The sequence below is a fragment of the Psammomys obesus genome, unplaced genomic scaffold (assembly GCF_907164565.1).
Source record: "Psammomys obesus unplaced genomic scaffold, mPsaObe1.curated_primary_1811, whole genome shotgun sequence".
NCBI classification, from domain to species: Eukaryota; Metazoa; Chordata; class Mammalia; order Rodentia; family Muridae; genus Psammomys; species Psammomys obesus.
The window spans coordinates 9083476-9110324 of NW_026596057.1; the positions used below are offsets into that span (position 1 = coordinate 9083476).

General features: G+C 37.9%; 1 protein-coding gene and 1 pseudogene across 2 annotated transcripts in view; both read right to left on the reverse strand.

Annotated features, from left to right (window-relative positions):
* Rc3h1 (ring finger and CCCH-type domains 1) overlaps positions 1–26849 on the reverse strand; it is a 77606-nt gene that overhangs the window by 46222 nt on the left and 4535 nt on the right. For both annotated transcript variants that reach the window (XM_055624482.1, XM_055624481.1), the window contains exons 2-3: positions 5881–6262; positions 18–138 (exon numbers count right to left, since the gene is read on the reverse strand). In XM_055624482.1, coding sequence (XP_055480457.1) covers positions 18–138; positions 5881–6111 — 352 coding nt within the window. In that variant the 5' untranslated portion in view covers positions 6112–6262. The remainder of the gene's footprint in view (positions 1–17; positions 139–5880; positions 6263–26849) is intronic.
* LOC129689261 (protein RER1-like) lies at positions 17927–19881 on the reverse strand (annotated as a pseudogene).

Sequence of the window (26849 nt, forward strand, 5' to 3'; positions counted from 1 at the left end):
TTTATAATTACATTTACCTCTAGCACTGCTAAGTGGCTTCAGGTACAATGCTAATTCTTCTACGCATTTCTTGGCTTCCTCATAATGCTTTGTATCTTCGACCCCACTACACAAAGTAATGGGCTGTTGCTCAGGGATCTAGAGACCAAAAGAAAAGTTTTGAATGTTTCATTAATTTATTAAACATTTTATTGAGTACAATTTATCCACTGATAGTCCTGGTGCTTGCAACATTAAAACTACTAAATTTGCTAAATGCTTTAAAAAACTTTTTATACCATCCACTTTTATTTCCATAACAGCCTTATTAAAAAGAGAATTCAAATACCATTTAATACTAGATTGCTTATACAATTCAATGATCTGTAGTATTAGTAAATTTACACTTGACTAACAATAACAACAAAGCTGAAAAAAAATTTCCTCACCCCCCCCCCCCCCAAAAAACCTCAAACCTTCCCCCACCCCCCGAGACAAAGTCTCAAGTACACGGCCCTGGCTGACCTAGAACTTGCTGTGTAGACCATGCTGGCTGTCTGCCTTTGAAATACTGAGATTAAAGATGTGTACCACCACATGTAACAACATCATATTTTCAAGGGTCAACCAAGTTATGGTATGTACCCATTCTTTCTTTTTGGGGGGATGGTGGACATGTAGAAAAGGAAAACCTCAGTGGTTATTTCTCATACACCTAGAGATAGGGTTTTCCACTGGTTTAGAACTTACCAAGTAGGCTAGGCTGGGTTTCCAATAAATCCCAAGGATCTTCAGCCTTGACATTATAGGTGTCACCATACTCATATCTTTTTTATAACATTTACTTAATGTTTATTGTTGTTTTGCCTTTATATATGTCTACATACCATATACATGAGTTACAGATGGTTGTGAGCTGCCATGTGGGTGCTGGGAATCAAGCCTGGGTCCCTTGGAATATCAGTCAGAGCTTTTAACCACTAAGTCATCGCTCTAGCCTCCCACTTCTATTTGAATTTTGAGAATTAAATTCAAGATTCTATGCTTGCAAGGAAAGTGCTTTACCAATTAAACTATTTCCTCAGTCCTCAAGAGCAGTAAGTTCTCTCTGTTTAAATAATAATAAAAGTGTATATGTATATAAGAAATGTTTTGAGACTTGCTAGATGTGTATATACTTAATCCTTTGACAACTCAACCTGATTTTAAAGATGGCATAGAGGATTAAAGAGTTTAGAATCTTCAATGAAAGAGAATGAAAAATGCTTGAACTGAAACATGCAGATGGCAAAAAGCAAAGCTTTTTTTCAGCATTGTAGACAACACTAAAGCTAAATATTTTGGATTAAGCTGTACATAATTTAAACATGTAAAGCTTTATTATAAAGAACTTGTAAACAAGCATCACACATTGAAATGAACAGGTTAATTGTTTAAAGTCTTAAACTTCCTTATGTGTATGGGATCACTAGTAAGCAAGCATGCCAGATGACAGCACTGGACCCCTTGTACCTGTATTTACTGGTTATTGTGAGCAGAGCTGCCAGATGTGAGAGCTGAGAACTCAGTTTGGCAGCAAGCATTTGTAACTACTCAACTATCTTTTCCAGTCCCTAATCTGTAAAATTCGATGGATTGCCTCCAGGCCTTTGTTTTTCAAGAAGCTTGTGTATGTGTGGTGTATGGTACCAGGTAGGAGGAAAAAAATTAATAATTTAAGGGGTACGGATTTTTTTTTGTGCTACTGGAAAAAGCTTAAACAACAAAGAAATAGAACAGCCAACTGGAAGCTGTGTGGGAATATATACCTCAATCTGTCATACAAATCAGTATTTTCGAAGGAAAACCTGTGTTTTCAGGGTCAAATGTATTATTCAAATATAAATGTAAGCTCAAGATTTAGTAGTTTGAGTTAAAACATCTATACCTGAAAAAATTTTCAGATAAGGTTGAAGCCTAGGAAATGTTCTTCCATTCAACTACAATACCCTCTGGGAGGACGTTCTGATGAGAACATCTATCAGTATAAACACATTTAAGATATCCTGGCATGAAAGATTCAGATTCTAGAGCTCAGTGGCTTTGGTGGAAAAGATGTCATTTTGTCTATGCTTTTCCTGCTAAGTGCCTTCTTGAGATGGTATTATGAGTTCCCCTTGACTCTTCACATTTCCCATTATTAATATACATATTAACAATCCTTGAATATCTAGTCATGTGTATGTTAATTTACAGAAATTACTGGTATGCTAGACTTTGTCACTGTATTTTTTTTTCAGGTCTATTTGTTTTGTTTTTGAGACAGAGTCTCAAAACAAACATCCAGAGTTTCTGGATGTCCTAGAACTCAGTATGTAGACCAGGCTGGTCTCAAACTTGTGGAGATCTGCCTGCCTCTGCCTCCCAAATTGTCTTTGGCTCTTAAAATCAATTTGAGGGCTAGGATGTGGCTCAGCAGAGTGTTTTCTTCATATGTAAAAAGCCCTGAATTAAACCCTTAGCACCACAAACCCCAGTTGTGGCAGCACATGCCTGTAATCAGTAGGTCAAGGTCATACTTGGTTACCCAATGAGTTTAGACCAGTCTGGGATACATAAAATCCTGTTTTAAGAAACAAATATTCTTGGGAGGGAATGAAAGAGGGGGCTACAAATGGGATACAAAGTGAATAAACTGTAATTAATATAAAAAATAAAAAGTTAATTTAAAAAAAGCAAATATTTGTTTTGGTTTTTACATAAATTTGTGAGGATTTAGGAAATTTCTGCAAATGCACAGTATTCTGTGGAACAGCCTGCACAGTGAGTCAGCTCCTATGTTAGGATATTTGTAATCTGACACTTTTCCAAACTGCAGTGACATCCCTCTGCAGCTCTCCCTTGTAAAACCATCTGCTATAGTTACAGGGTTTTGTGTATTTTCCATTTTCTTTCTTATTTTTTTTTTCTTTTTGATTTTGGAGATAGCCGAGACAAGTTTTCTCTGTGTAGAGAGCTGGCTGTCCTGGACTCGCCTTGTAGACCAGGCTGGTTTTGAACTCACAGAGATGGGCCTGCCTCTGCTTCCCGAGTACTAGAATTAACGGTGTGTGCTACCATGCCCAACCCATTTTTATTTTCTAGAGCCTACCAGTTTGCACTCGCCCTAGCATGCGCAAGAACCTTGCACTTTCAGGTCCATGACCACTACCAGTCAGACACTGGTTTGTGTCAAACTGAGAAGCTTAAAATAACAACAACAAAACCCTATTATCTAAGCCAGCATTTTTCTGATTACCAGTTAGAGGAAATATTTTTTCCTGGTTAAAAAACAAAGCAAAACAAAAACAAATTTTTAAAAGCATTTTAAATTTCCAGAAAAATGGCAAAGATAGCTCAGAGAATTCTTATCATCACACAGCTCATTCTCACAGTAATGTTCTGTTGGTAGGATACATTTACAGACATTAATATGCCAATGTTAATACACTATCGTTTATGGCTTAAAATCCGGATTTTACTCAGAATGCCTTACCTTTGCCTCTTAGCCTTCCTGTGTTCCAGTATCTCATCCAGATACCTAACTTATTACTTTTTGTAAAATTCTAGAAGTTGTGACACTTTTCTAGTACTTCCTATACTGTGATGATTTTCAGTTTTATGGAGTGCTGGTGATGAATGTAGTATACTGACTTTTGACAAGACCTCATTTTTCTCATAAGGTGACTGAATTTATTTATTTTTACAGTAAGTACACAGGAAAATAATGCCTTTGTCATCATAGTATTACAGCCAAAGATCCGCCATCAGTGGTTTATTTCTGTTCATATTAATCCAGTTCACCTTGATGAGACAGCATTTGCTGAATTTCTTCAACATAAATATTTATATTTGATTTAGGTTATCCATCAAAGCTACTCTTTAACTGTAGCAAATACATGTATTATTTAAATGAACAAGTGACAAAGCCAGAGATTATATATATTTTCAGAGCTGTGATAAAGTTTAAAGATGTAATCTGACATAGCTCAAAGGCTGAAGGTGCTTGCCACCCACCAACTCAGAAAACAGGACCCACACGATGGAAGGAGAAAGCCAAATCTTTGCCTGTCCTCCATGTCCCCCCGTCTCGCAACAAGAAATAAATAATAAACAAAAATATAATTTTTTAAAAGAGGTATAATTTAAAAGAAAACATACTTAAAAACAAAACCACAAGAATCATTCACCACAATAGTAGTCAACTGAAAATTTTATTTTGGGGTAATTTTACATTTACAGGTGAAGAGTTTCTAACTTATTTTTCCATCTCGAATGGAAAAATAGTTTTCTTTCCATTTTTAAAATACGTGATCAGAATTTATTGGTATGGCTCTTCCTTGAAGGTCTGTTTTTGGAGTCTTTATCATGGTCTAAGTCTTGTGTTTTTGTTTTTTTGTGGGTTTGTGTGTGTGTGTGTGTGTGTGTGTGTGTGTGTGTTTGGTTTTTCGAGACATGGTTCTCTGTGTAGCCTTGGCTGTCTTGGACTCACTTTATAGACCTGGCTGGCCTCAAACTCAGAGTTCCGCCTGCCTCTGCCTCCCTGAGTGCTGGGATTAAAGGCATGCCCCAACATGCCTGGCTTTCCTTCCTTCTTTCTTTTTTTGGTCATCTCTTAACATGTTTTATTTCCTGATTCCTCCCCCTTTTCAAACCTCACTGTATTCATGAATATGCTACACAAATATTTAAGGAAGGTCTATGTAGCTCTTACCGATACTTTAGATAAGAGTTACTGTGGTTTTATCAAAATGGGGGTTACAGGGTCAATCCACTTTCCAATAAAACATATTTAATAACTTCTTAAAGTGTTAGGAAGATGGCTCAGCAGTTAAGAGCACTTGTTGCTTTTCTGGAAGATGCAAGTTCAATTCCCAGCACCCATATCAGGTGGATCATAACTGCCTGTACCTCCAACTTCAGGGAATCCAATACCCTCTTCTGGCTTCCAAGGGTACCTGGACACAGGGTTTACAAGTTAAATAAATTAAAATAAAATGTTCTCCTGCCCACCTTTTTGAGACAAAGTCTCACTACTGTAATCCTGTTGGCCTGGAACTCAAGAGATTCACCTGCCTGTCTCCCTAGTGTTGTGAATAAAGGCACACAACCACGATATCCAGTGAAAATAAACTTTTTAAAAGCCAAGAAAGGAAAAAAAAAAAAAAAAAAATCAGTAAGTAATGACTCTCCTTAGATAAAACAAAGCGCACTTTATCTTTCTTTCTATATAATGTGCAAACTGAGTCAACCTGAGAAAAGAACTGGGGTCAAAGTCAGGCATAAACACCAGGGTTCTAGGACAATGGCTTTAAATTTCTTAAATGAAATAAAATCACAGGTGCAAAAATAAAATAGAATTATGAACACTTAAGCAAAACTATAGCTGGGTCTTTGTTATTGTTCTTCATTTAAATTTTATACAGAGCCTTTGATTCTTTTTTATACTGTTACAATTCAATATTATTTTGCTCAAACCCTTCTAGCTTTGGCCACTGACAGCCCTTTCAACCAGCTCTGGTATGCCTTTGACCTGGTCCCAATACTCTGTTTGCGTACTTACACAGCACACTTGCTTGTTTTGTGTACTTGGTGTCTTACCCTAAGAACTGACATTCCTCCCAAGAGTTCTGGTTCCTTTTATTGGAGAATCTAAACAGGACACACATACATTGCTATTGGGATTGTGCTGTCTGTCCTTAAGATTATCCTGGCCAATTGGAGAGGAAATATCCAAATATAACAATCCAGTATATAAACATTTATAAATATTTCTATTTGCAACCACCTGTATCAACATTAAAATATACACACCCACACAGAGACACATATAACTACAAACTTCAATTAAAGACAATAACCAGTATTAAGTTACTATCTTACCTGAGCACCCACAAGCTGCAGTAATGCTGAGTTCACAGGAAGGAGCTCAATGTCTGTATTGATAGTGGTCTGGTCAAATGGGCAAGCCTTACGGTGGAGTTTATTCAGGCACATTTTGCAGACAGTATGGCCACAGCCCAAACTGATGGGTTTTCGAATTGTTTCGTCGAAAGTCTGAGTGCAAATTGGGCAGGAAAGGAAATCCGTCCATTGTGGAGCTTGTACAGGCATTGCTTCTGGAGTTACAATTCACTAACACACACACACACAAAAAAAAATCTAAAGCAAAGATTCCACTGGAATCAAAATCTTGGAAAAAAGTTTATCTTTTTTTTTTAAATATCTTCTGTAGATACAGTCAGCACATAGTGTGAAATATAACCTGGAAAACAGAAAAAGGAACAAAATTAGAATAATCTGCTTTTTAAATTAAAACAGTTGAAAAGAAACAAGCCTAATCTTTCTGCTACAACCCTCCGTCTACATCGCTTTATGTCACAATAATCTATCTTTTTACATTTTTATAAAATCAAAGCTATGATTTTATAGCTTTTATACAGTCAGTCCCATCTACCATTTTAGGGCAGACATATTTCCCAGAAAGATAAATTAGCTTGATCAAAAGTGTAACCTTTGAAGGCTATAGGTTAGAATTAGGACCTCACTTAAAGACACCCACACAGTCATAGCACTTTTTTTTATTGTTTTTGCAAGTTTCTCCATGTAGTTTTGGCTGACCTGGAACACGCTAGGTAGAGAAGAATGATCTCAAACTCAGAGATCTGCCTGCCTGTGTCTCCCTAATGGTGAGATTAACGGTCACAATGTCAGGACCTCACATTCCTTTTTAAGAAAACTAATAACATCCCATTTCTTTCTTTCCTCCCCTCACCTACTTCTCTCTCTTCTTCTTCTTTTGGTTTTTTGAGATAGTTTCTCTGTGTAGCCCTAACTGTCCCAGAACGCTCTCTGTAGACTAGGTTAGCCTCAAACTCACAGATCTCTACCTGCCTCTGCTAGAATTAAAGACATATGCCACCATGCCCGGCTCTAGAAATACTGAGCCAGTGCAATGGCCCAGCATTTCCCACCAGGTCTGACAATCTGACTTCAATTTCCAGGACCCACAGGGTGGAAGAAGTTGTCCTGACCTTATACATTTACACACAAATAAATAAATGTAATAATAAAATGTTTGCTAAAGTTGGTTAATTAATAAAGTATCATCTATATTATCTTTTTTGAGAATCTGATCCTGTAAGGCATGGTGGCACATGCCTTTGATCCCAGTGCTCAGGAAGGCAGAGATAGAACTGTTCTATAAAGCAAGTCCAGGACAGGCAAGGCTACACAGGAAACCCTGTCTCAGGGGCATGGGGAAATCAGATCCTATACAGATATTCTATACAAATAGTTTCTGCCTTTTTGCTACTATGGGTTTTGTAGACAACAGTGCTTTAAATGCTTTAACACTCCACAAATCCCAAACACAATTCACCTGATAACACATCACTTATTTTTTTTATCATTTATGCAGCCAAGTGCCAAACTGTACTAGATGCTTCACAGAGAGCAAATTATAAAAAGTATGCACTATTGTCATTCCACTTGATAAGAGAAATTAGAAATTTAGGAAGGTTTTATATATATATATATATATACACACACACATATACATACATACATACATACATACATACATACATACATACATTCATTAAGAGTTAGCAATTAACCAAGACAGTCTGGCTCAAATCCCAAAGTGTTGGGGGTGGATAGGATGGAAACATATTGTGTTAATTAAGTATATAAAACTGTCAAATAATAGATCTTAAAGATATTCTTTTAAAAATAAATTGCTATAAATCTTCCCTTTCAGTAAAACTAAACATTTATGCTTAACATGGTGGCTAACTCTTTAATCTCAGTACTGGAAGGCAGAGGTAGGTAGATCTCTCTTTAAGTTTGAGGCCAGCCAGGACTACATAAGGAGATATGGTCTTTCTTTATTTTTAAAGATGCATTTTTAGTTTGGCTCTTTTGTTCTACGGATTACAGTGGCAATCAAATTAAGTCACATCTCTACATGTCTCTTGCTGCATATATAAACAATCACAAAGTTAAACTATGCAAATTGTGGTACATCTATGAATGGATGTTACATATACAAGATGGAACTGTATCAAATTCAGACAAGGATGTGTGGGATGTTATGTACTAAAGTAATATTTACAATGAAAATTAAAAGATATGGTAAAAATAATTCCTAATATTTTAGGTAAAGGAAAAGGCATAACCACAGATTTCTGAGAGTGATTGTAAAATTAGTGAAAGACCAAAGAAAAGGTAAAGCCAAAATATAGTAGACTACAAGAAAGGTTAAAAGACGGTGAGCTAGGTCGGTAAGTATAGGCATTTGCCATCAAAATTTGAGAACCTAAGTTCAATCCCTGAAACCCACAAAAAAAGATTTCTACAAGTTGTTATCTTGTTTCCACTAGTACACCACAACACACACTCCACATTTAAAAGGGGTGGCGGTGCTGAGGACACTTGCTGTCCTTCCAGAAGACCTCACCTACATGGTGGCTCACAAAAGGCTATAATTCTAGATACAGGAAAGTTGACATCTTCTGGTCCCCATTAGCACCAGGCACGCATACAGTACACAATCATAAATGAAGACAAAACACCCCACACACATATAAATATTTTTTTAATTTAAAAAAGAGAGTGGTCACACAAAAGAATTAGCAAAGATCAAATAACACAAGACACTCTCTCTCAGGGTATTTGCTTACTTGGTAAGGAGTAGAGGAATTTCATGCATCTACAGCCAACTGATATTTGATCAAGGTGCTAATAGAGAAAGGACAGCTTTTTCAATAAATGATGCTGAGAAAATTGGACATCATATGAAGAATGAAAACAGATTCCTCTTTCTCACCAGTTACAAGAACTAAATAAAAATGTATTATGAACTGCTAGAAGAAAGCACAGAGGAAACATGTCAGGATGTTGGAATGGGCTGGTTTTTTTGTTGTTAAGGACACCCTAAACAATTCAGGACTCAAAAACAAAAATAGAAATTGAATTACATCAATTAAAAAGCTTTGAGGTTGTGTTGTTGGGGGTTGCTCGGATGCTTTATTTTGATGCTAATTATAGGCCCTCAAGATCTGGTTACTGCCCTGATATACCTATTCTTGTTTTGTAAAACTGCCTAAAACATTATACCTGGTTGGTTGATTAAAGGCCTAGACCTGGGCAGGGCAGTATGGGGTGGGCATGGCTAAGGTTCCCAGGCTTTAGAGGACAGGAGACCTGGAAGAGAGGAGGAAGGATGCCAGGAAGGGTTAACATGGAGAAAAAAACCATGAGGGCTGGGAGGACGGACTCCAACAATGGCGAGAAAAGGCCCAGATGAAGAATACAAGCATGTACCTTGGGATTATGAATGGAAGGTAGCCCATATAGGTGGATGGCATTGGATGAGGGCTGGGAGATGGATGGTGAGGTTATTGAGATAAAGTAGGTAAAAATATCTGCCTGGCCCAAGGTAATAAGGCAATTATAAAATCTAACAGTTGACTGAGTCTTATTACTTTTAGATAGCGGGTCAAATAATACCCCTGCAATAATTATTGGGCTAATAATAAACATTATATAGTTCACTACTCATAAATATTACAACAGTGTGCCTAGAGAGATAGTTCACAAGTTAAGAGCACTTGCTGCTCTTCCAGAGGACCTGAATTTGATTCTCAGTACTCAAGTAGGATGGCTCACAACATGTAATTCCAATTTCAGGGACCCGACACCCTCTTCTGGACTCTATGGGCAACTACACACATGTGTGCTCACATACACATACATGAATAAAGTGGAGATAGAAGAGATGGTGCTTGCTGGTCACCAGCCTAGCTCCTGGCTCAACAAGAGACCCTATCTCAAAAGAATAAGGCAGCAAGTGATAGAGGAGGCTACCTTAAGTTCTCCTGTGACCCCAAAGCTCAAATGCACATGTACCTGCACTCATAAACCATATTTATTCATATTCTCTCCCTAGTTAAATTTTCTTTAAAAAAAACCCTTGTAAGCCACTCTTTGATACTCTATTGCAAGAACTATAAACTACAAAGTGCAGATTTTTAGATATTTTTTGGAGACTCAAAGTTTGAGCTAATTGTAGAAACTGATCCAAGAATTTCTACTTCTTCATTGTTTTTCTTTCTCCAACCACATTTTTAAAAAAATATTCAAGCTTATCAAATAGCTGTTCACACCATATTTAACACACACATACACCACAGGATATATGGTTTAATGAATGTAATAAACAGTCTTCTTACTTGGGCTAGAAGTAAACACATGAAATAATATTATTAAAATACCAACCAACATCCTGATTCTTGGACAAAGGAATGACTCACCTCCCAGATGGCACGATATTTCATCATATTATTCAGAATAGAGTATAATTGGAATCCTTGTTTACTATGTTGATCTACACTACATATGCTACCTGTTTGTTACTTAACAGCCACCTTGGTTGTCAAGATACCCGATTCAGAGAAACATCAAACTTAAAATTTATCAAATACCTGTTCTAAACTAGTTCTTCTGAGGCATCATTATAGCTACTTATAATGATAAACACTTGATGTTGGGCAAGGGGCTGACACAGAGACTGAATATGTAGCCCTCACTAGTCTGGAACTCATCTTGTACCCATTTGTGTTGAGTAACCTCTCAATAAATGGCCCTAAAGTATAAAATTGGTGATGCAAAGGAGGTATCAGGGCATGAATTATGTAGACAGGTTGTATACTAGCCACTATCCATTGAACAGCACTACCTACAATTTAAGGCATCTGCTGGGGGTCTTAAAAGGTATCCTTCAAGGATAACAGGATTGCAATGAAATGCTCTCAATTCTGTAATAAAGTTATTACCCAATTTAAAAATTTAGAAGGCTTCATATAATGAGGTACTCAGAGTAAATGGCAGGACTATGATTCAGGGAGGCCAAACTTCTAAGTAGTTATTTTTGTTTTGTTTGGCTTTGTTTTTTGAGACATGGTTTTTCTGTGTAGCCTTGCCTGTCCTGAACTCACTTTGTAGACCAGGATGACCTCAAACAAAGATCCTCACAAAGATCCACCCACCTCTGACTCCCTGGTGGGATTACAGGTGTGCACCACTATGTCCAGCTCTATAATGTGTGTTACCTTACAAGTGAAACTTTTTTTTGGGGGGAGGGAGATGTTGACACAGGGTTTCTCTGTGTAGCCTTGGCTATCCCGGACTCATTTTGTAGATCAGGCTGACCTCGAACTCAGAGATCCCCCTGCCTCTGCCTTCCCAAGTGCTGGGATTATAGACGTGCTCCAGTGCGCAGGAAAGAGATGGAACTTAATAGTAGTTGGTTAACATTAGGAAATTTTTGTTAATGATGAGAAATCTCAAACCAGATGATTGTGACAGTTGCACAGCTCTATAAATTAAAACCAGCTAATTCTACACTTAAGTGAACTTTATTTTCTGTAAATTTTAGACAATAAACCTGCTAAAATCATTAAAGGTTTTTTTTTTCTTTATCAAAAGTTTATTTAAAAATTTAAGATGTCCACTGGTCAGGTTTTTCTATGAGCACATCAACAGCCCTACTGAACAGCTAAATTATACTGTTGTAAAATGTTAACTATAACACAACCATATTACCATCTCTTACCACAAAATTATGGGTTTATTTTATATGTCCCTGATTCAAAGAAAAATAGAAACTAAAATTCATAAGTATCTGTTGTAAAAGAATTCTTCTCTTGATATAAGTATACCTGTTTATAGATGATAAACACTTGATGGTGGGCAGCTTTCTCAGCCTATGGCTAATTAACTGTTGAGCTGGATTAAAACACAGGTGTTAGGTAGGTTAGATTTAGGCTGTCTTTTAGAAAACTATTAAACCAAACAAAACCTTATTATATGTAAAAGAAAAAATTCTTAGATCATTTCTCATACTACCCCACGTGATAACTTTTTAAGAATCATTATTCTTGACCTTAACCTAATTTGCCCCTTTTCTGGAACATTTCTATTGCAACCAGCTTTATGAAGGGACCACATCAGAGATGAGAAAATTTGTAACTACCCTGAAAAGCTAAGTAAGTAGTAACACAAAGAAAAACAAAGGGTTAGTATTACACTCTGTGTCATAATTGCCAGTGGAGCATCAGTAACTTACAGGGAAAATTATAGTCTAAGATTTGAAGACTATAAGTTTTAGTAATGAGCCCCTTTTGAGGAGACACAATTGTGACTATAAAAATATTTCATAAAATATATGGATTGAGTTCTACTTACAGCACACAACACACTACATGTAATTCCATATGCTAATGTTTCTATACATGTACAACTACCTGAGACCTACATGAAGAGAAAAAGCCTGGAAGCCAGAACTTGGTTTATCAGACCCCTTAGGGGAAAAAGCTAAACGGGCTGATTCAATTAGGTTTTTGTTTTTGAGCCCTCCACTGTCAAAAGTTATTTTTACTCACAACAAATCTGATTGGCAAATAATAACTTTGAAAGTAGAGACAAATATATACAATGAAAAAAAAATCTAATTACAGCCAGTTCATTTTTCGAGTTGATGAACACCAGCTTTTAATTCTGTGGTGTTTCTTCAATTTGTCCCTCTTTATTCTTGCCTAACAGTGTGTATAAATGACTGCTCAGAACTGGGGAGGGTGGGGGAGAGATGTCTCCAACCTTTGTTTCTTATTTTAGGGGGAGAAAAAAGAAAAAAAAAAAAAGAAAAGAAAAATGTCCTTGGGCAATTTCATCCCTGCACTGGGGAGACAGAGGCAGGTGATGTCTGTGATTTCCAGCCCAGCCAGCACTGCATACTGAAACTTTGTCTCAGCCTAAAACAAAACCCTCCTTCAATCTCTGCCAATCTAGGCTCTGCCATTTGTCTTTTCACTGTCCATGTTCAAACTAGCATACTACCTACTTTAACTACTAATTGTAACAACTCTTTAACACATAAAGAACTTTTCTTGTAAAATCATTATTACTCTTCAATTCTTATTTTAACTCTTTCTGTACTACAAATGCTACCCATTTCTGGCTCTAATTCAAAACCCTGTCTAAGAAGATATTGAATGCCAAGGCAACTTGACTCTGGTGTTTCTTCTCTTTCCGACATTGGATTGATCATCAAAATTTCAATTCTCTTTTCTAAATTTTCTTCAGTGGTTTAGTCTATTTTTATGCTTTCTACTACCAACTAGGTTCTGCCAACTATGAAAACAGCATCTTAAGTGCAGGTAGCTCTTGAATACCAGGACTATAGTATACATATTACAAAGCAAGGTACAGAAGGGGTTTGACCCTTCCTATGTCTAAAACCAACTCATCTCTAATTAACCTGCTTTTCTTTTCTGTTTTGTTTTGTTTTTTTGAGACAGAGTTTCTCTGTGGGGTCCTGGCAGGCCTGGTACTCTCTCTCTGTAGACTAGGCTGTCCTGGAACTCACAGAGATTTGCCCACTTGTGGCTCCCAAGTGCTGGGACTAAGGCATGCGCCTCTGCTGAAGAACTACTTTTTGTTCTTGTTGTCAAAAGCACACTGACTACCTGTGACAGAAGCATAAAGAATCATTTTTGAGTACTTTTTCCTCATATCACCAGATGGCAACTTTAAGGGGGAAACCTCTCTTGCCCTTTTCCTTCCTCCTTTTTTCAGTTCTGGATATTGAATACAGAGCCTTTCACATACCTGACAAGTCCCCCTCAACTGAGCTACATTTCCAACCTTCCTATTTTTGAAACAATGTCCCATGAATGGTAGGTCACCAGTCCTAACCTCGTGAAACAATTCTATCATATAAGTAAGGAGGGCAAGTGGGAAGAAACAAGAAAGAGAAGGCTCAGACTTACAATCCTTAACATATGGTAGGCTGAGTATAAAGGACTGCTGTAAATCTGAGGCTAGCCTGGGCTACATAATGAACTCCAGGCCATTTTGGGCTTCAGTGTGACACCTTGTCTCAAGAACAAGCAAAAAAAAGAATAAGTTGGAGAGATGGCTCAGAGGTTAAGAGCACTGCCTACTCTTCCAGAGGTCCTGAGTTTGATTCCCAGCAACCACATGGTGGCTCACAATCATCAATAATGTGATCTGATGCCCTCTTCTGGCGTGAGGCTAGAACATTCACACATATAAATCTTTTTGAAATTTTTAATTTTACTTATACATTTATTTATTACAATTTTTTCACTTTGTATCCCCGCTGCAACCCCCTCCCTTGTCTCCTCCCAGATCCACCCACCCTCCCTCTTCTCCCTCTATGTATGCCCTTTCCCTAGTCCCCTGATAGGGGAGGACTTCCTCCTCTAGCCTATCAGGCCTCATCAAGGCTGGCTGTATCATTTTCCTCTGTGGCCTGGCAAGGCCGCCCCCCCCCCCCCCCCCGGAGAGGTGATCAGACAGCCTGCCACTGAGTTCATGTCAGAGACAGCCCCTGTACCCCTCAATAGGGCACCCACTTGGAAACTGAGCAGCCAATGGGCTTCCTTTGAACTGAGGTAAAAATAAATAAATCTTAAAAAATGAGAAGTTGACAAACTTTTAAAGACACACTAACCAAGAAAATCGAGAGGCTGTACAGATTAGTAGAATCAGAAATGTAACAGAAAGCATTATTACTAACCTTACAATAACAGAACAGGGAAGAAACATGCAATCTGAGGACCTTTAGCAGCTGGAGAGTGAATTAACAACCACAACACTCCCCAGCTGGGTGTGGGACCAACCACTTGAGACAGGAAGATTACCATGAATTCAGGGACTGCCTGTACTACATACATTAATGGGCTCCAGCCCAATCCCAGTTAGAGGGATACTCAAACAAAACAAAACTACCCACTACACACACACACACACACACGCACACACACATGTAAAACCTCAGAAGCAGATGAAGTCACTGACAAATTTTATCAAAATTTAGAACACTAATTCTTCATAAACTTAAAAAGAAATTAGAAGGTACACTATCCAGCTCATTCTCACAGACCAGTATTATCCTGATACATAATGAACTACAGAAATTACAAGGGGGAAAAAAAAACCTATGCCAGTATCTCTTTTGAATATGGATATATGTTTAAAAACAACAGGATCAAGAAAAATATATTTTAAATATCTACTATGCCCAAATTGGATTTATCCTGAAATGCAAAGTTAAATAAACAAAAAGCAACACATACACCACAATAACACAATATAACAACAGAATAACCAACAAAAAACAACAATCGTTTCAATAAAAATAGGACATAAATTTGACAAAATTCAACGATCTTTTATAATAAAAAAGACAACCTATCAAAAGAAATGAATTCCCTCAATTTTTATTATAAAAAATTCATTCAACATCATACTCAAAAGGAAAGATTAAAGAATCCCCTTTAAGATTAGGAACCAGGGGCTGGAGAGATGGCTCAGCAGTTTAGAGCACTGACTGTTCTTCCAAATGGACCTGGATTCAATTCCCAGCAACCACATGATGACTCACAGCCATCTGTAACGACAGTCCTGGAGGGTCCCTCCTCTGTTGGTTCTACATGTATGCTATCCAGTCATACAGGCAGGCAAATATGGCCATACTCATAGAGATAAATAAACATTTGAAAATGAATTAGAAATCACTAAGGATGCCTGCTTTCACCACTGCCATATAATGTACTTTTTAAAACTCAAGAGCTATAAAAACGAAATAAAAGGCAGCCATGAGGAATAGAACTAAATCTCTCTTCTCACAGATGCCATTACCCTCCAAAAAATAAGAACTAATAATTTGACACAGTGTAAAGTTCAAAATCAATATTGAAAAACAAACTGTTTCTATGCAACATCAATGAATAATCTGAAAAGAAAATGTCTAGAATCAAGCTGGGAGGTGGTGGTGTACACCTAGGAGGCAGAGGTAGGTTGATATCAGAGTTCGAGGCCAGCTTAGTCTACTGAGCAAGTTCTAGGTCAGCCAGGGCTACACAGAGAAACCTTGTCTCAAAAAAAAAAAAAAAAAAAAAAAAGTCCAAATTCATCCTGGGCTGGGTGTAGTGGCACACACCTTTAATCTCATCATTGGGGAAGCATACGCAGAGGGATCTTCATGAGTAGGAGACAAGCCTGGATAATTTCCAATTTCCTGCTTTTGGAATGTCAAGAAGCAAAACCTCTTAAAACAGTATCTTAAAGACTATGAGTATAGCTTAATAGTAGACCACTTACACACATGATGCTTTAGGTTCAATCCCCAACATCCTCTGAAATCAAGAAAAATAAGTTTCCTTACCTCAATCCCCTCCTTCCTGCTACTCCACCTCACTGAACAACAAGCTACACCACTGCCCTGTCTAACTTATCCTATATAATCACTACTACTAAAACCTAAGTTTCGTAAGTACAGAGGCTCTTCAATAGGTGTGGTGGCACTTGCCTATAATTCAAGCACTTAAAATGTAGAAGCAGAAGGATCTGGAGTTCAAAATAATCTTTAGTTCCATACTGAGTAAAGGCCAGCATAAGCTACAAGACACCTTGTCTCAAAACAGTAACAAAAGATAGATGAGTACTTTCTCTGTGTAAAGAGTAACTCTAAGGCTGGGCACCTTTAATCCTAGCACTAGGGAGGCAGAGGAAAGTAGATCTTTGAGTTTGAGGACAGGCTGGCCTACAGGGTGAGTTCCAGGACCGCCAAGGCTACATACAGAAACTGTCTTGAAAAAAAAAAAATCAAAAAGAAAGAAAGGAAGGAATATATTTATATTACATGCACTATCTAATTTAATTCTTACAATTACCCTAAAAGCATTATTGTATTTTATACATAAGGAAACTGAAGCAAAGGCAATATGCTGTGGCATTTTAACATTTAAAAGCTGTATGGAAATTAACATATATTCTTCTTTATTTGGCTATTTAAGATAGGCTCTCTAGTAGCTCTGGCTGACCTTGAACTTCTGATCCTTCTGCCTCCACATCCCAACTGCTGGGAAGACAGGCCATGTATTAACACATCCAGCCATTTTCCTTATTTTGAACAATTTTTTTTCTTTGCTGATAACACTAGCCAGCCTATCAATGTACACTATCTGATAATCATTCCTCTCCTACTTAATTCATTTTTTCTTTGTTAGGAGAAGGGAGGGGACATTATCTCTTACATCAACATCCTTTCCCATCACTTTCCCATCCAATCATAGTTGAGAGAAACTCTTATTCATAAAAAGAAAAAAAAAAAAAAAACCAGCAAGAACTTGAATATTTACTATGCCCAGTGCCCCAGGAACTGCTACATCCCTGAAATTCTCCGCCCTGAATTTAGCAGCCTATTAACTGATCTGTCTTCAATCTTAAAAAAAAAAAAAAAAAAAAAGGATTTTTCAAATGATTAAAATATAATTAATATATCTTTATAATTCCAGGCCCTCAAAATCAATTACAGTAGTTAAGAACACAGTTTGGAGTCATTACGATGGAGGCCAACTTGAAAAACATCTCTAGAGAGATAAGCTTCAGAAACTGGCATGAGAACCCCACAGTGCTATATGAAAAGTACCCTCAAAGTGTTATATATATATTTTTTCACATTCAGGAAGCAAGCTGGCATGTACCCCTAGCACAGAGGAGTGGCCTCATCATGGTCAGGAAGGCAGCTCCCCAGGGCTGCATTGTCTCCCTCCCACTCTCTTGGGATGCTATCAGCCTGGCCTCCCAGCTTATGGTTTACTACAATTTTGTTCATTTCAAACACATGAACATTACAGAAAAAGAAATCAATGCAATTTGGTTTAAATACCAGTTTCTTCAAGAACCTGCTATCTAGGTACAAATCATTCAGGCTTCTCTTAAAAAGAAAATTCAACTTCCTCATAATCAACTATTTGAAAAGGGCACTGTTACAATGGCTCAAAACTATTCTTGGAATATGTATGACAGATTCAGTCCAGCTTCTAACTAGCATATATCATCCTTCCCTATGTATCTCCTCTTTCTGTGTTAACCTTGAACTTTGCCTCTTTATTGTGATACAGAAAAGCATGATGAACCCTAGGATAGTAAAAGTCTCGAAGAAGGTACAGACCATAATCACAAGAATGCCTTTGTAGCTGCACACCAAAATTTGAATTCTGGAAGCCTTCAAATGAAGGTACAAAATTCCTCATTCTGTTTGGTTGGTAATTAAGAGCTATTATCTAAGTCATCCATCAAGGAATATCCTCCAGAGAAAGGAAGCTATGAAAAGGTTTAGGTGGTAAATTCCCAAGGTATAGGTTACAATGTACCAACCCTGTAACAGGTAAACTCAAATCATGCAGAACTCAGGCCCAGCGTCAGAACCCACCAGATAACTGTGTAAGGGGTAGACTTGTCCGGCCAAGACTGATAAAACTGTCCAAGCTGTATGAAAAATCTATACACCACTGAGAGCTTTCCATGGGCACAGTCTCCAACAATGTCCTCTTCCAACACTGTATAACTGGCAGATGCAGGCAAGCCACAGTCTCCCACACCCACATGGCTGAAGAAGGAGGATGGCAGGCAGGGTAGTTGTCTGCCATGGCACAGCTGGGGATCTAGGAACCTGCCGCCTCCAGCAGTCAAGAACGGATTTATTTACTGTTATATAAGCGTTTTGCTTGCAGGTACCTATGTGCACCATGAGTGTGTGTGGTACTCAAAGAGGCCAAAAGGAAGTGTACAATCCACTGAAACTAGAGTTATAGATGGTTGTGAGCCTCCATGTAGATGCTGGGAACTGAACCCAGGTATTCTTGAAGAGAAGCCAGTTCTCTTAACTGCCAATAATACTCTAGCCTCAACCTTGGCTCTGCCCAGCCTGGGCTCCATTTTGAGTTTCAGGACTAGCACAATGGCTTATCAAGTTAAAAGAACTTGCCCTCAAGTCTGACAACCTGAGTTCAGTCCCTTGAACTCACATGAAAAAGAGGATTAACTCCCCAAGTTGTCCTAGACCTCCACACATGCACCATAATACACATGCAAACATACATGCCAAATATAAAAAATATAGGTGTGTGTGTTGAGGAGAACAGTGAGTTAGTCCTGATGGCACACACCCGTAATGCAAGTACTTAAGAAGCTGAAACAAGAGAATTATGTGTCCTTGCCAGCCTGGGCTACAAGGGGACAAATGATCTCAAAATAAAACGAAAAGTATTACAGAGGAACTGAGAACATTTCTTCTAAAATCGAGAACGAGACAGGGTTGTCCACTCTCTTTTTTCTTATTTGATATAGTGCCCAAGTCTTAGTTATAGCAATTAGACAAGAGAATGACATAAAATGGATAATAGGAAGAAGCCAAACTATCCCTATTTGCACATGAGATAGTTCTTTACTTAAAAGATCTTATTGGGTCTATTAGAAAACTCTCAGACTAACAAAATATTAACAGTAAAGATGTAGGATACAAAATCAATGTAAAAAAGCAAAGTAGCCTTCATGTATACCAACAGTGTACTCTCGAAGAAAGAAGTCAGAAAAGATATTTTGATATCTTTTGATATATTTTGATAATGCCAGAAAAAAATTAAGTATTTAGGAATATATCTAACCAAAGAGGTGAAAGGGCCCCTCCCTATAACAAACTTCAAGATGCTGAAAGAGAAATTCACAGAAGATACTAGACAAGAGAAATACATTCCATGCTCCTAAATTGGCAGAACTAATATTGTGGAAATGGTTATACTACCAAAGTTAGAGTTAATATAAAATCTATCAAAATGATGTTTTGATAAGTTTTGATAAGATGTTTTGATAAGAATAGCAAAAACAATTCAAGAATACATATGAAACCATTAAAGTCCATGAATAACTAAAAAGAAAAAAGAACACTGTTAGAGACATTAGAATATTCAACCTGAAATTATACTCCAGAGTTTTGTAGTCATAAGTCATCCCCTAAATTTTTTACAAAGGAGGCAAAAACATATACTAGAAAATATAGTCTGTTCAAATGGTGTTGGTAAAACTGGATTTTCTGCTGTCAGAAGAATAAATTTAGGTTCTCATCTTTCACCTTGTACAAAAAATTCTACTCAAAATTTGCCAGGTGTGGTAGCACACACCTTTGGTCCTAGCATTCAGAAAGTAGAGGCAGGTAGATCTTTCTGAGTTTGAGGTCACTCTGGTCTACAGAGTGAGTTCCAGGACAGCCAGAGCTACAGAGAGATACCCTGTCTAGAAATTCCCTCTCCAAAATATTGGGAAATGGATAAATTAGGATATTTAATATTAAACAAGATCACATAATCTTGGAAAGAAAAATAATTCATGTTCTCCCTCATGTAGGATCTAGCCAATAATACATAATAATATATTAATATAATTAACATACTATATGACATGTAAATAAATATACATGTAGGTACAGCATAACATGTAGAGAACATAACAAGGCTAAATATTAAATAATGGGAAAGGATTAATGTAGGCAATGAACATGAATTATGAAAGAACTACAGAGTTAATTGTTTTTCAAGTTCTGTCATGGATTTTGTTGTTGTTGTTCATTTGTTTTGCTGGTGGATAAGCACATGAAATATATTTGCTACTTAAAGTATAAAATCCAATGTGAAAAGCCAAGCACAGTGGTGCACACCTGTGATCCTAGCACTCTGGGAGGCAAAGACAGGCAAATCTCTGTGAGTTCAAGGCCAGCCTAGTCTACAAAGTGAGTCCAGGACAACCAAGACTACATAGAGAAATCCTGGTTTGTTTGTTTGTTTGTTTGTTTGTTTGTTTTGGGGGGGAACAACCAAACATCAAATAAACAAAAACCTGAAATGGGAAAAATATGAGAATGGCAATAGTAAAAATTACTTCATTCCTGACCATTACTTCTCCAAACACAGTTATTCCTAAACTATACAAAGACTTTTTTAACTTAATAACTCAGTAGAAATTCATTGAGTTGGGTCTGGTGTGTGATTTTTTTTTAATTCCTACTATTTATTATAATAAAGTTTAAAAGAAATAAGTATATATGTGTACACATACATACATCAAGTATTATCTGTTCTTTTGACACTAAAAATAGATGCCAGTTATTCTTACATGTATTTAAAAACACTTAAACACATTATTTTTGTCCTAATGACTTTCATACATCAAAAAATATCAATTTTTTTTTCTACTGGTAACAAGTAAAGGGTTTCTTTTTTCTGATTTTATGAGCAAGTTCATTTTTTTCTTAATTTTATTTTTCTTATTAGTTACATTTTGTTAACTCTGTATCCCAGCTGTATCCCGCTCTCTCATTCCCTCCCAAATCACACCCTCCCTCCCTCATCTCCTCCCTGCCCCTTTCCAAGTCAACTGACAGAAGAGGACCTCCTCCCCTTTCATCTGACCCTGTTTTATCAGGTATCTTCAGGAACGGATGCAATGTCCTCCTCTGTGGCCTAACAGTACTGCTCCTCCCTTGGGGGGTGGGGAGGTCAAAGAGCCTGCCATTGAGTTCCTGTTAGAAATAGTCCTTGTTCCCCTCACTATGGGAAACCAATTGGTTACTGAGCTACCGCGGGCCACATCCGAGCAGAGGTTCTAGGTTATATCCGTTCATGGTCTTTGGTGGAGTGCAAGTTCATTTTTTTAAAGATTCATTTTTAGTTTTAAAAATTGTCTGTGTGTATCACATATGTGTACAGGTGTCCAAGGAGGCCAAAAGGTGTAGCAGATTCCCTAGAGTTGGAATTACAGGCAGTTATAAGCACCAACCTGGATTCTGGGACTCAAATTGGGGTCCTCTGAGACTTTTTTTAAACCACAAAGCCATCTCTCCAGCCCCAGTGAGCAGACTTTCATCAGCACGAGACCTACATAATAAAATGGCATTTCCTAAAAAAAAGAAAAACCCATAACTTTTATTTTTGGAGACAGGGTCTCACTATGCAGTCCTGGTGGGGCTGAACTCCCCATGTTGACCCAACTCAACTGGCCTTGAACTCACTTGTCTGCCTCTGCCTCTGGAGTGCTGACACTAAGCCATGTGCCGCTACACCTGGCTCAAAGCTGCAGCCACTAGCTATCTATAGCTACTAGTCCTTTGAAACATGCTGGTACAGCCAAGGAACTAAATTTAAAATTGTATTTAGCCGAAACTTATTTAAATGAAATAGAAACCAATTAAATAAAGAATCTACTGTCAGGTGTAATGACACACACCTTTATTCCAGCACTAGCCAGGCAGAAGCAGGTGGATCTCTGTGAGTTTGAGGCAGCCTAATCTACATTGTGAGTTCTAGGACAGCCAGAGCTACACAGTGAGACCCCATCTCAAATCATCATCATCATCATCATCATCGTAATAATAAATTAAAATCCATTTAAAGGTTTCAATTCAAGGTGCTGGAGAGATGGATGGCTCAGTGGGTATGAGTATTTGCTGTGCTGCCATGAGGACTTGAGTTTAAATTCTCAATTCCAACATTTAAACACAAAACAAAATAAAGCCTAAGTTCTGGTCGCATCTGTCAACAAGCCAGGCATTCCCAGGTGCAAAGTGGAGGCTCTGAGGAGCCTGCTTGTCGGCTAGCCCTCCAGCACAGAGCAGCAGTCAGGCTCACGTCACTGGGCAGAGAATAACAGAGCAATACCCCACGCCACAGTGCCTGCACTGGCACCCTCAACGCCATGTTGCTAACAGCAGATACCCAACAACAAATTGCAAAATAAAAGTCAAAGACTGGGGGCTGGAGAGATGTCAGCAGTTAAGACACCTGGCTGTGCACTCATCCAGAGGACCCAGGTTTGATCTGCAGCACCCACATGGTGCTTCACAACCTCCTGTAACGCTAGCTCACACAGCTCTGCCTGCCTCTGCCTCCCAATACTCTTAATCACTCACTGAGTCATCTCTCTAAGTCCTATACAAAGATTTTTAAAATGTAGTTTGAATAATAATGCTTAAAACGTTCTCAAATAGTCTAGATGAGTATTCCTAAAATTATTGTATTGTCAGGATGAAGAAAGGAATATAATATTTATGGAATGGAATTGGGAACCAGGTATAGTTTAAAGATCTTTAAAAAAATTTATCACCATTTCTTCTTCTAAGGATGAGGGATTATAAAATGTAAGCCTTTTTTTTTAAATTTTACATATATGAACACTGTTTTCATGCACAGCAGAGGACGGAATCAAATCCATTACAGAAAGCCACCAAGTGGTTGCTGGGAATTGAACTCAGGACCTTTGGAAGAACAGCCAGTGCTCTTAACTGCCAATCCATCTCTCCAGCCCCAAAATGTTAAGTCGTAAAAGATAAGCACTAAAGCTAGAGAGATGGCTCAGAGGTTAAGAGTACTCACTTCTCTTGAAGAGGACCCAAGTTCAGATCCCAGAACCCACATCCCAGTTCTTATTAACTTCAGCTCCAGAGGATCCAATCCCTTCTTCTGGACTCCATGGGCACTTGCACCCATGTATTGTCCATTCATACCCTCAGGCACACGCACACATAAAAAAAATTTTAAATCATTGGAAAAAAAGAACACTTGGATAGTTTTCACTTGAACGTTCTAGCAGCTTCTGTCTATGTAGTTGAGGATGTGATTCAGCTAGCAGCATGCTTGCTTGCCTAGCATGCATAAAACTAGGGTCATGGAACATACCTGTAATCCCAGGACTTAGGAGGTAGAGGTAGAAGGATCAGGTGGAGGTAGAAGGACGAGAAGTTAGTCACACAGCAGCTTTTGAGGTCAACCTTGACTACAGGATACTATCTCAAAGCAAAGCAAAACAAAATAAAACAAAACCTACCTCTATTTTCTGCTCTACTATACACTCCTATAATTTTTTTATTATTCTCAACATTATAAAAGTATTTAAAAATTTCTGCAGTGAATTTATTATCAGGATTAACATATGGCAATATATAATATTCAGTGGTATTCTCAAGATTCTACAGGCACCAGACAGGGAGGTGCTGCTCTAGGATAACATGGGGGTAAAGGGTTGTTGTTGCAGGTAATTTCTTTATTTTTTATTATTCTTCTTACTTAAATCTTTTTTTGTTGTTTGTTTGTTTGTTTTTCGAGACAGTTTCTCTGTGTAGCCTTGACTATGCTGGACTCACTTTATAGATCACAGCAATCCGCCTGCCTCTGCCTCCCTAGGGGTAGGATCAAAGGCGTGCATCATCACACCTGGCTTTGTTAAGTATCTCATCTATAGTTCTTCTACTCTCATATTTGATTGACAACTTTTATTCTGCTTTAGAACTACACAAAAAGGAGTCACATTTTGCATGATTATAAATAAGACATTTTTCAAAGAAACTTAATTAAGTCCTTTGGTCTGAACTGGCCTGAAACATTCTATATACCCTAGATAGACCCCAAACTTATCCTTCTGACAGCCTCTCCAGTGCTAGGATTATAGGAATATACCAACAGGTATGGCTCCTTTGTTCACATTTCAAGATTCCTGTATGCATTAAGAAACACTGGAAGAGGGGGCTGCAAGGATGATCAGCACTTAAGAGCCTTGTTGATATTCCAGGTGATCTGGGTTTGGTTCTCAGAACCCATACTGGGTAATTCCAACTCAAGGGGATCTGACACCCTCTTCTGTACTGAGTACCTGCATCTTACAGGAACACACATACGAGACAGAGACAGAGTCTTATTTTATCTTTTAAAAAGGCAGGCAAGCAGACAGACATACAGACAGAATAGGGCTTGAGGAAATGACTCAATGCCATGCAAGCATGAGAACCTAAGTTTAGGTACCCTAGAACCTGAGGGCATAGAGGCATATGGCATATGAGCTGGTGGTATGAGACGGCAGAACTGTGAAGCTTATCGGCCAGCCAGTCCAGCTAATAATAAATGAGCTTCAAGCTGACTAAGAGACCCTGTCTTGGGCTGGGTGGTGGTGGATTTAATCCCAGCACTCAGGAAGGCAGAGGAAGGCGAATTTCTTGAGTCCCAGACCAGCCTAGTCTACAGAGTGAGTTCCAGAACAGCCAGAGCTACAGAGAGAAACCCTGTCTCAAAAACAAACAAATAAACAAAAAATGAGACCCCATCTTAAAAATTAAAGGTGGATAGGCTGAGAGATGATGGCTTAGGGGATAAAGACCCTTGTCACCAAGCCTGACAACCTGTGTAAAACCCCTGGGAATGACAAAGTAGAAGAGAACCAATTCCTTCAAATTGTCCTCTGACCTCCACATGCATGCTGTGATATGCATACACCCCCACACACAAAGGTCATAGTAATACTGGAAAGATTCTCAACGCCTTTCTCTGGCCTTCACCTGCATGCACACACACTAACACGTATATTTCACATAAACAAATAAATAAAGACGCTACGTTAAAGAGCAAACATGGTCTGCAGGGCAACACTGCTGCAGACTGATGAATTTCATGCCTGGATATGCAAGGAATACCTTAAGACACTCTGAAGTAAAAACAGTTTCTGTATATAAACATTTGACAAAACTTCTTACACTCTAACCTCCAAAGAAAATTCAAATCCAGCTTTGACCAAGAGATATTAAATTACATCCTAGGAAGCATACTGATTTTGAAATCTGAGTGTTCTAGTATAGGCCAATCTGAAAGAGAAGTCTTTCTGAACCCTATCCTGAAGAATACCTAACTCCTGAGCATAAATATAATCAGAGCCAAAGCTAAACCAGGTCAGAAAACTCTGCCAAGGAACATCTTGACCTGAGACAGTCACCAAACAGGGATCACTTAACAGTTTGTTCTTCACTTTGTGGGAGACTCATCACTTTATACATATATGAAAAACAGACTAATTAGATCCCATCAAATTCCATATTAAAGCCTTAAAGTCTTGAAGACACTGCAGAATTCTAAATGATCTATGGCATATAGGGGTGGGGGGGGGGGAGAGGAACTTATCAATGAAGAAGCTCAAGTATCAGGTGACCTAGTTTTAACATCATTAAATATTATTAAAGTTATTTTTAATTTTCCATAAAGTAATTCAAAGGTACAATTTAGTAATTATATAACAAACTGTATCAATGCCAAAAAAATCTGTCTTGCTAAAAATATTAATGTCTAGGGGTTGGAGAGATGGCTCAGAGGTTAAGAGCACCTGTTGCTCTTGCAGAGAACATGAGTTTGGTTCCTAGCACCTATAAAACAGCTCACAACCATCTGAAGGATCTGAAATCCTTTTCTGACTTCTGTAGGAACCAGAACAATGCACATAATACATATACTCAAACATAAAATAAAAACTGAAGATAAAAATATGAATGTCCATATTTTATAGCATTTGGACCTACTAAAAGGGAAAATAGCATTTCCTTAAGAATTCACATTTAGCCTTGGTATGGTGGCACATGCCTGTAATCCCAGCACTTGGGGTGGGAGGGGCAGGCGGATCTCTGCATTAGAGGCCAGCCTGGTCTACAAAGGAAGTCCAGGACAACCAGCATTACACAGAGAAACTGTCTGGAAAAAACTAAAAACAAAAGAACTCAAATTTATACCTTCTTGATCATAAGTATTTGGCAGTGTACAAATAACAAAGTTAGGGATCAAGTACAATATTATAAAACATATTTCACAGTGGGAAAAAGATATGTCAATACAGAAGATGCTTCTAGGTTTGGTAATGACACATATGATGGCTGTGGTAAAGCAGCTAATTTGTGTCTACACCTAGGTGTAAGTACATTCTTATCTATTAGTTATGTGATCTTTTTGATATACTTAGTTGCTTCTAGCCCTTGATTCTGTATATGTGAAATAAGGATAACAATGCAACCACTAATGCAGCATAACTAGAAGGACTAAATAAATGTTTTTAATGAATATGCTTTGAAAAATTATACATACATACATACATACATACATACATACATACATACATACATA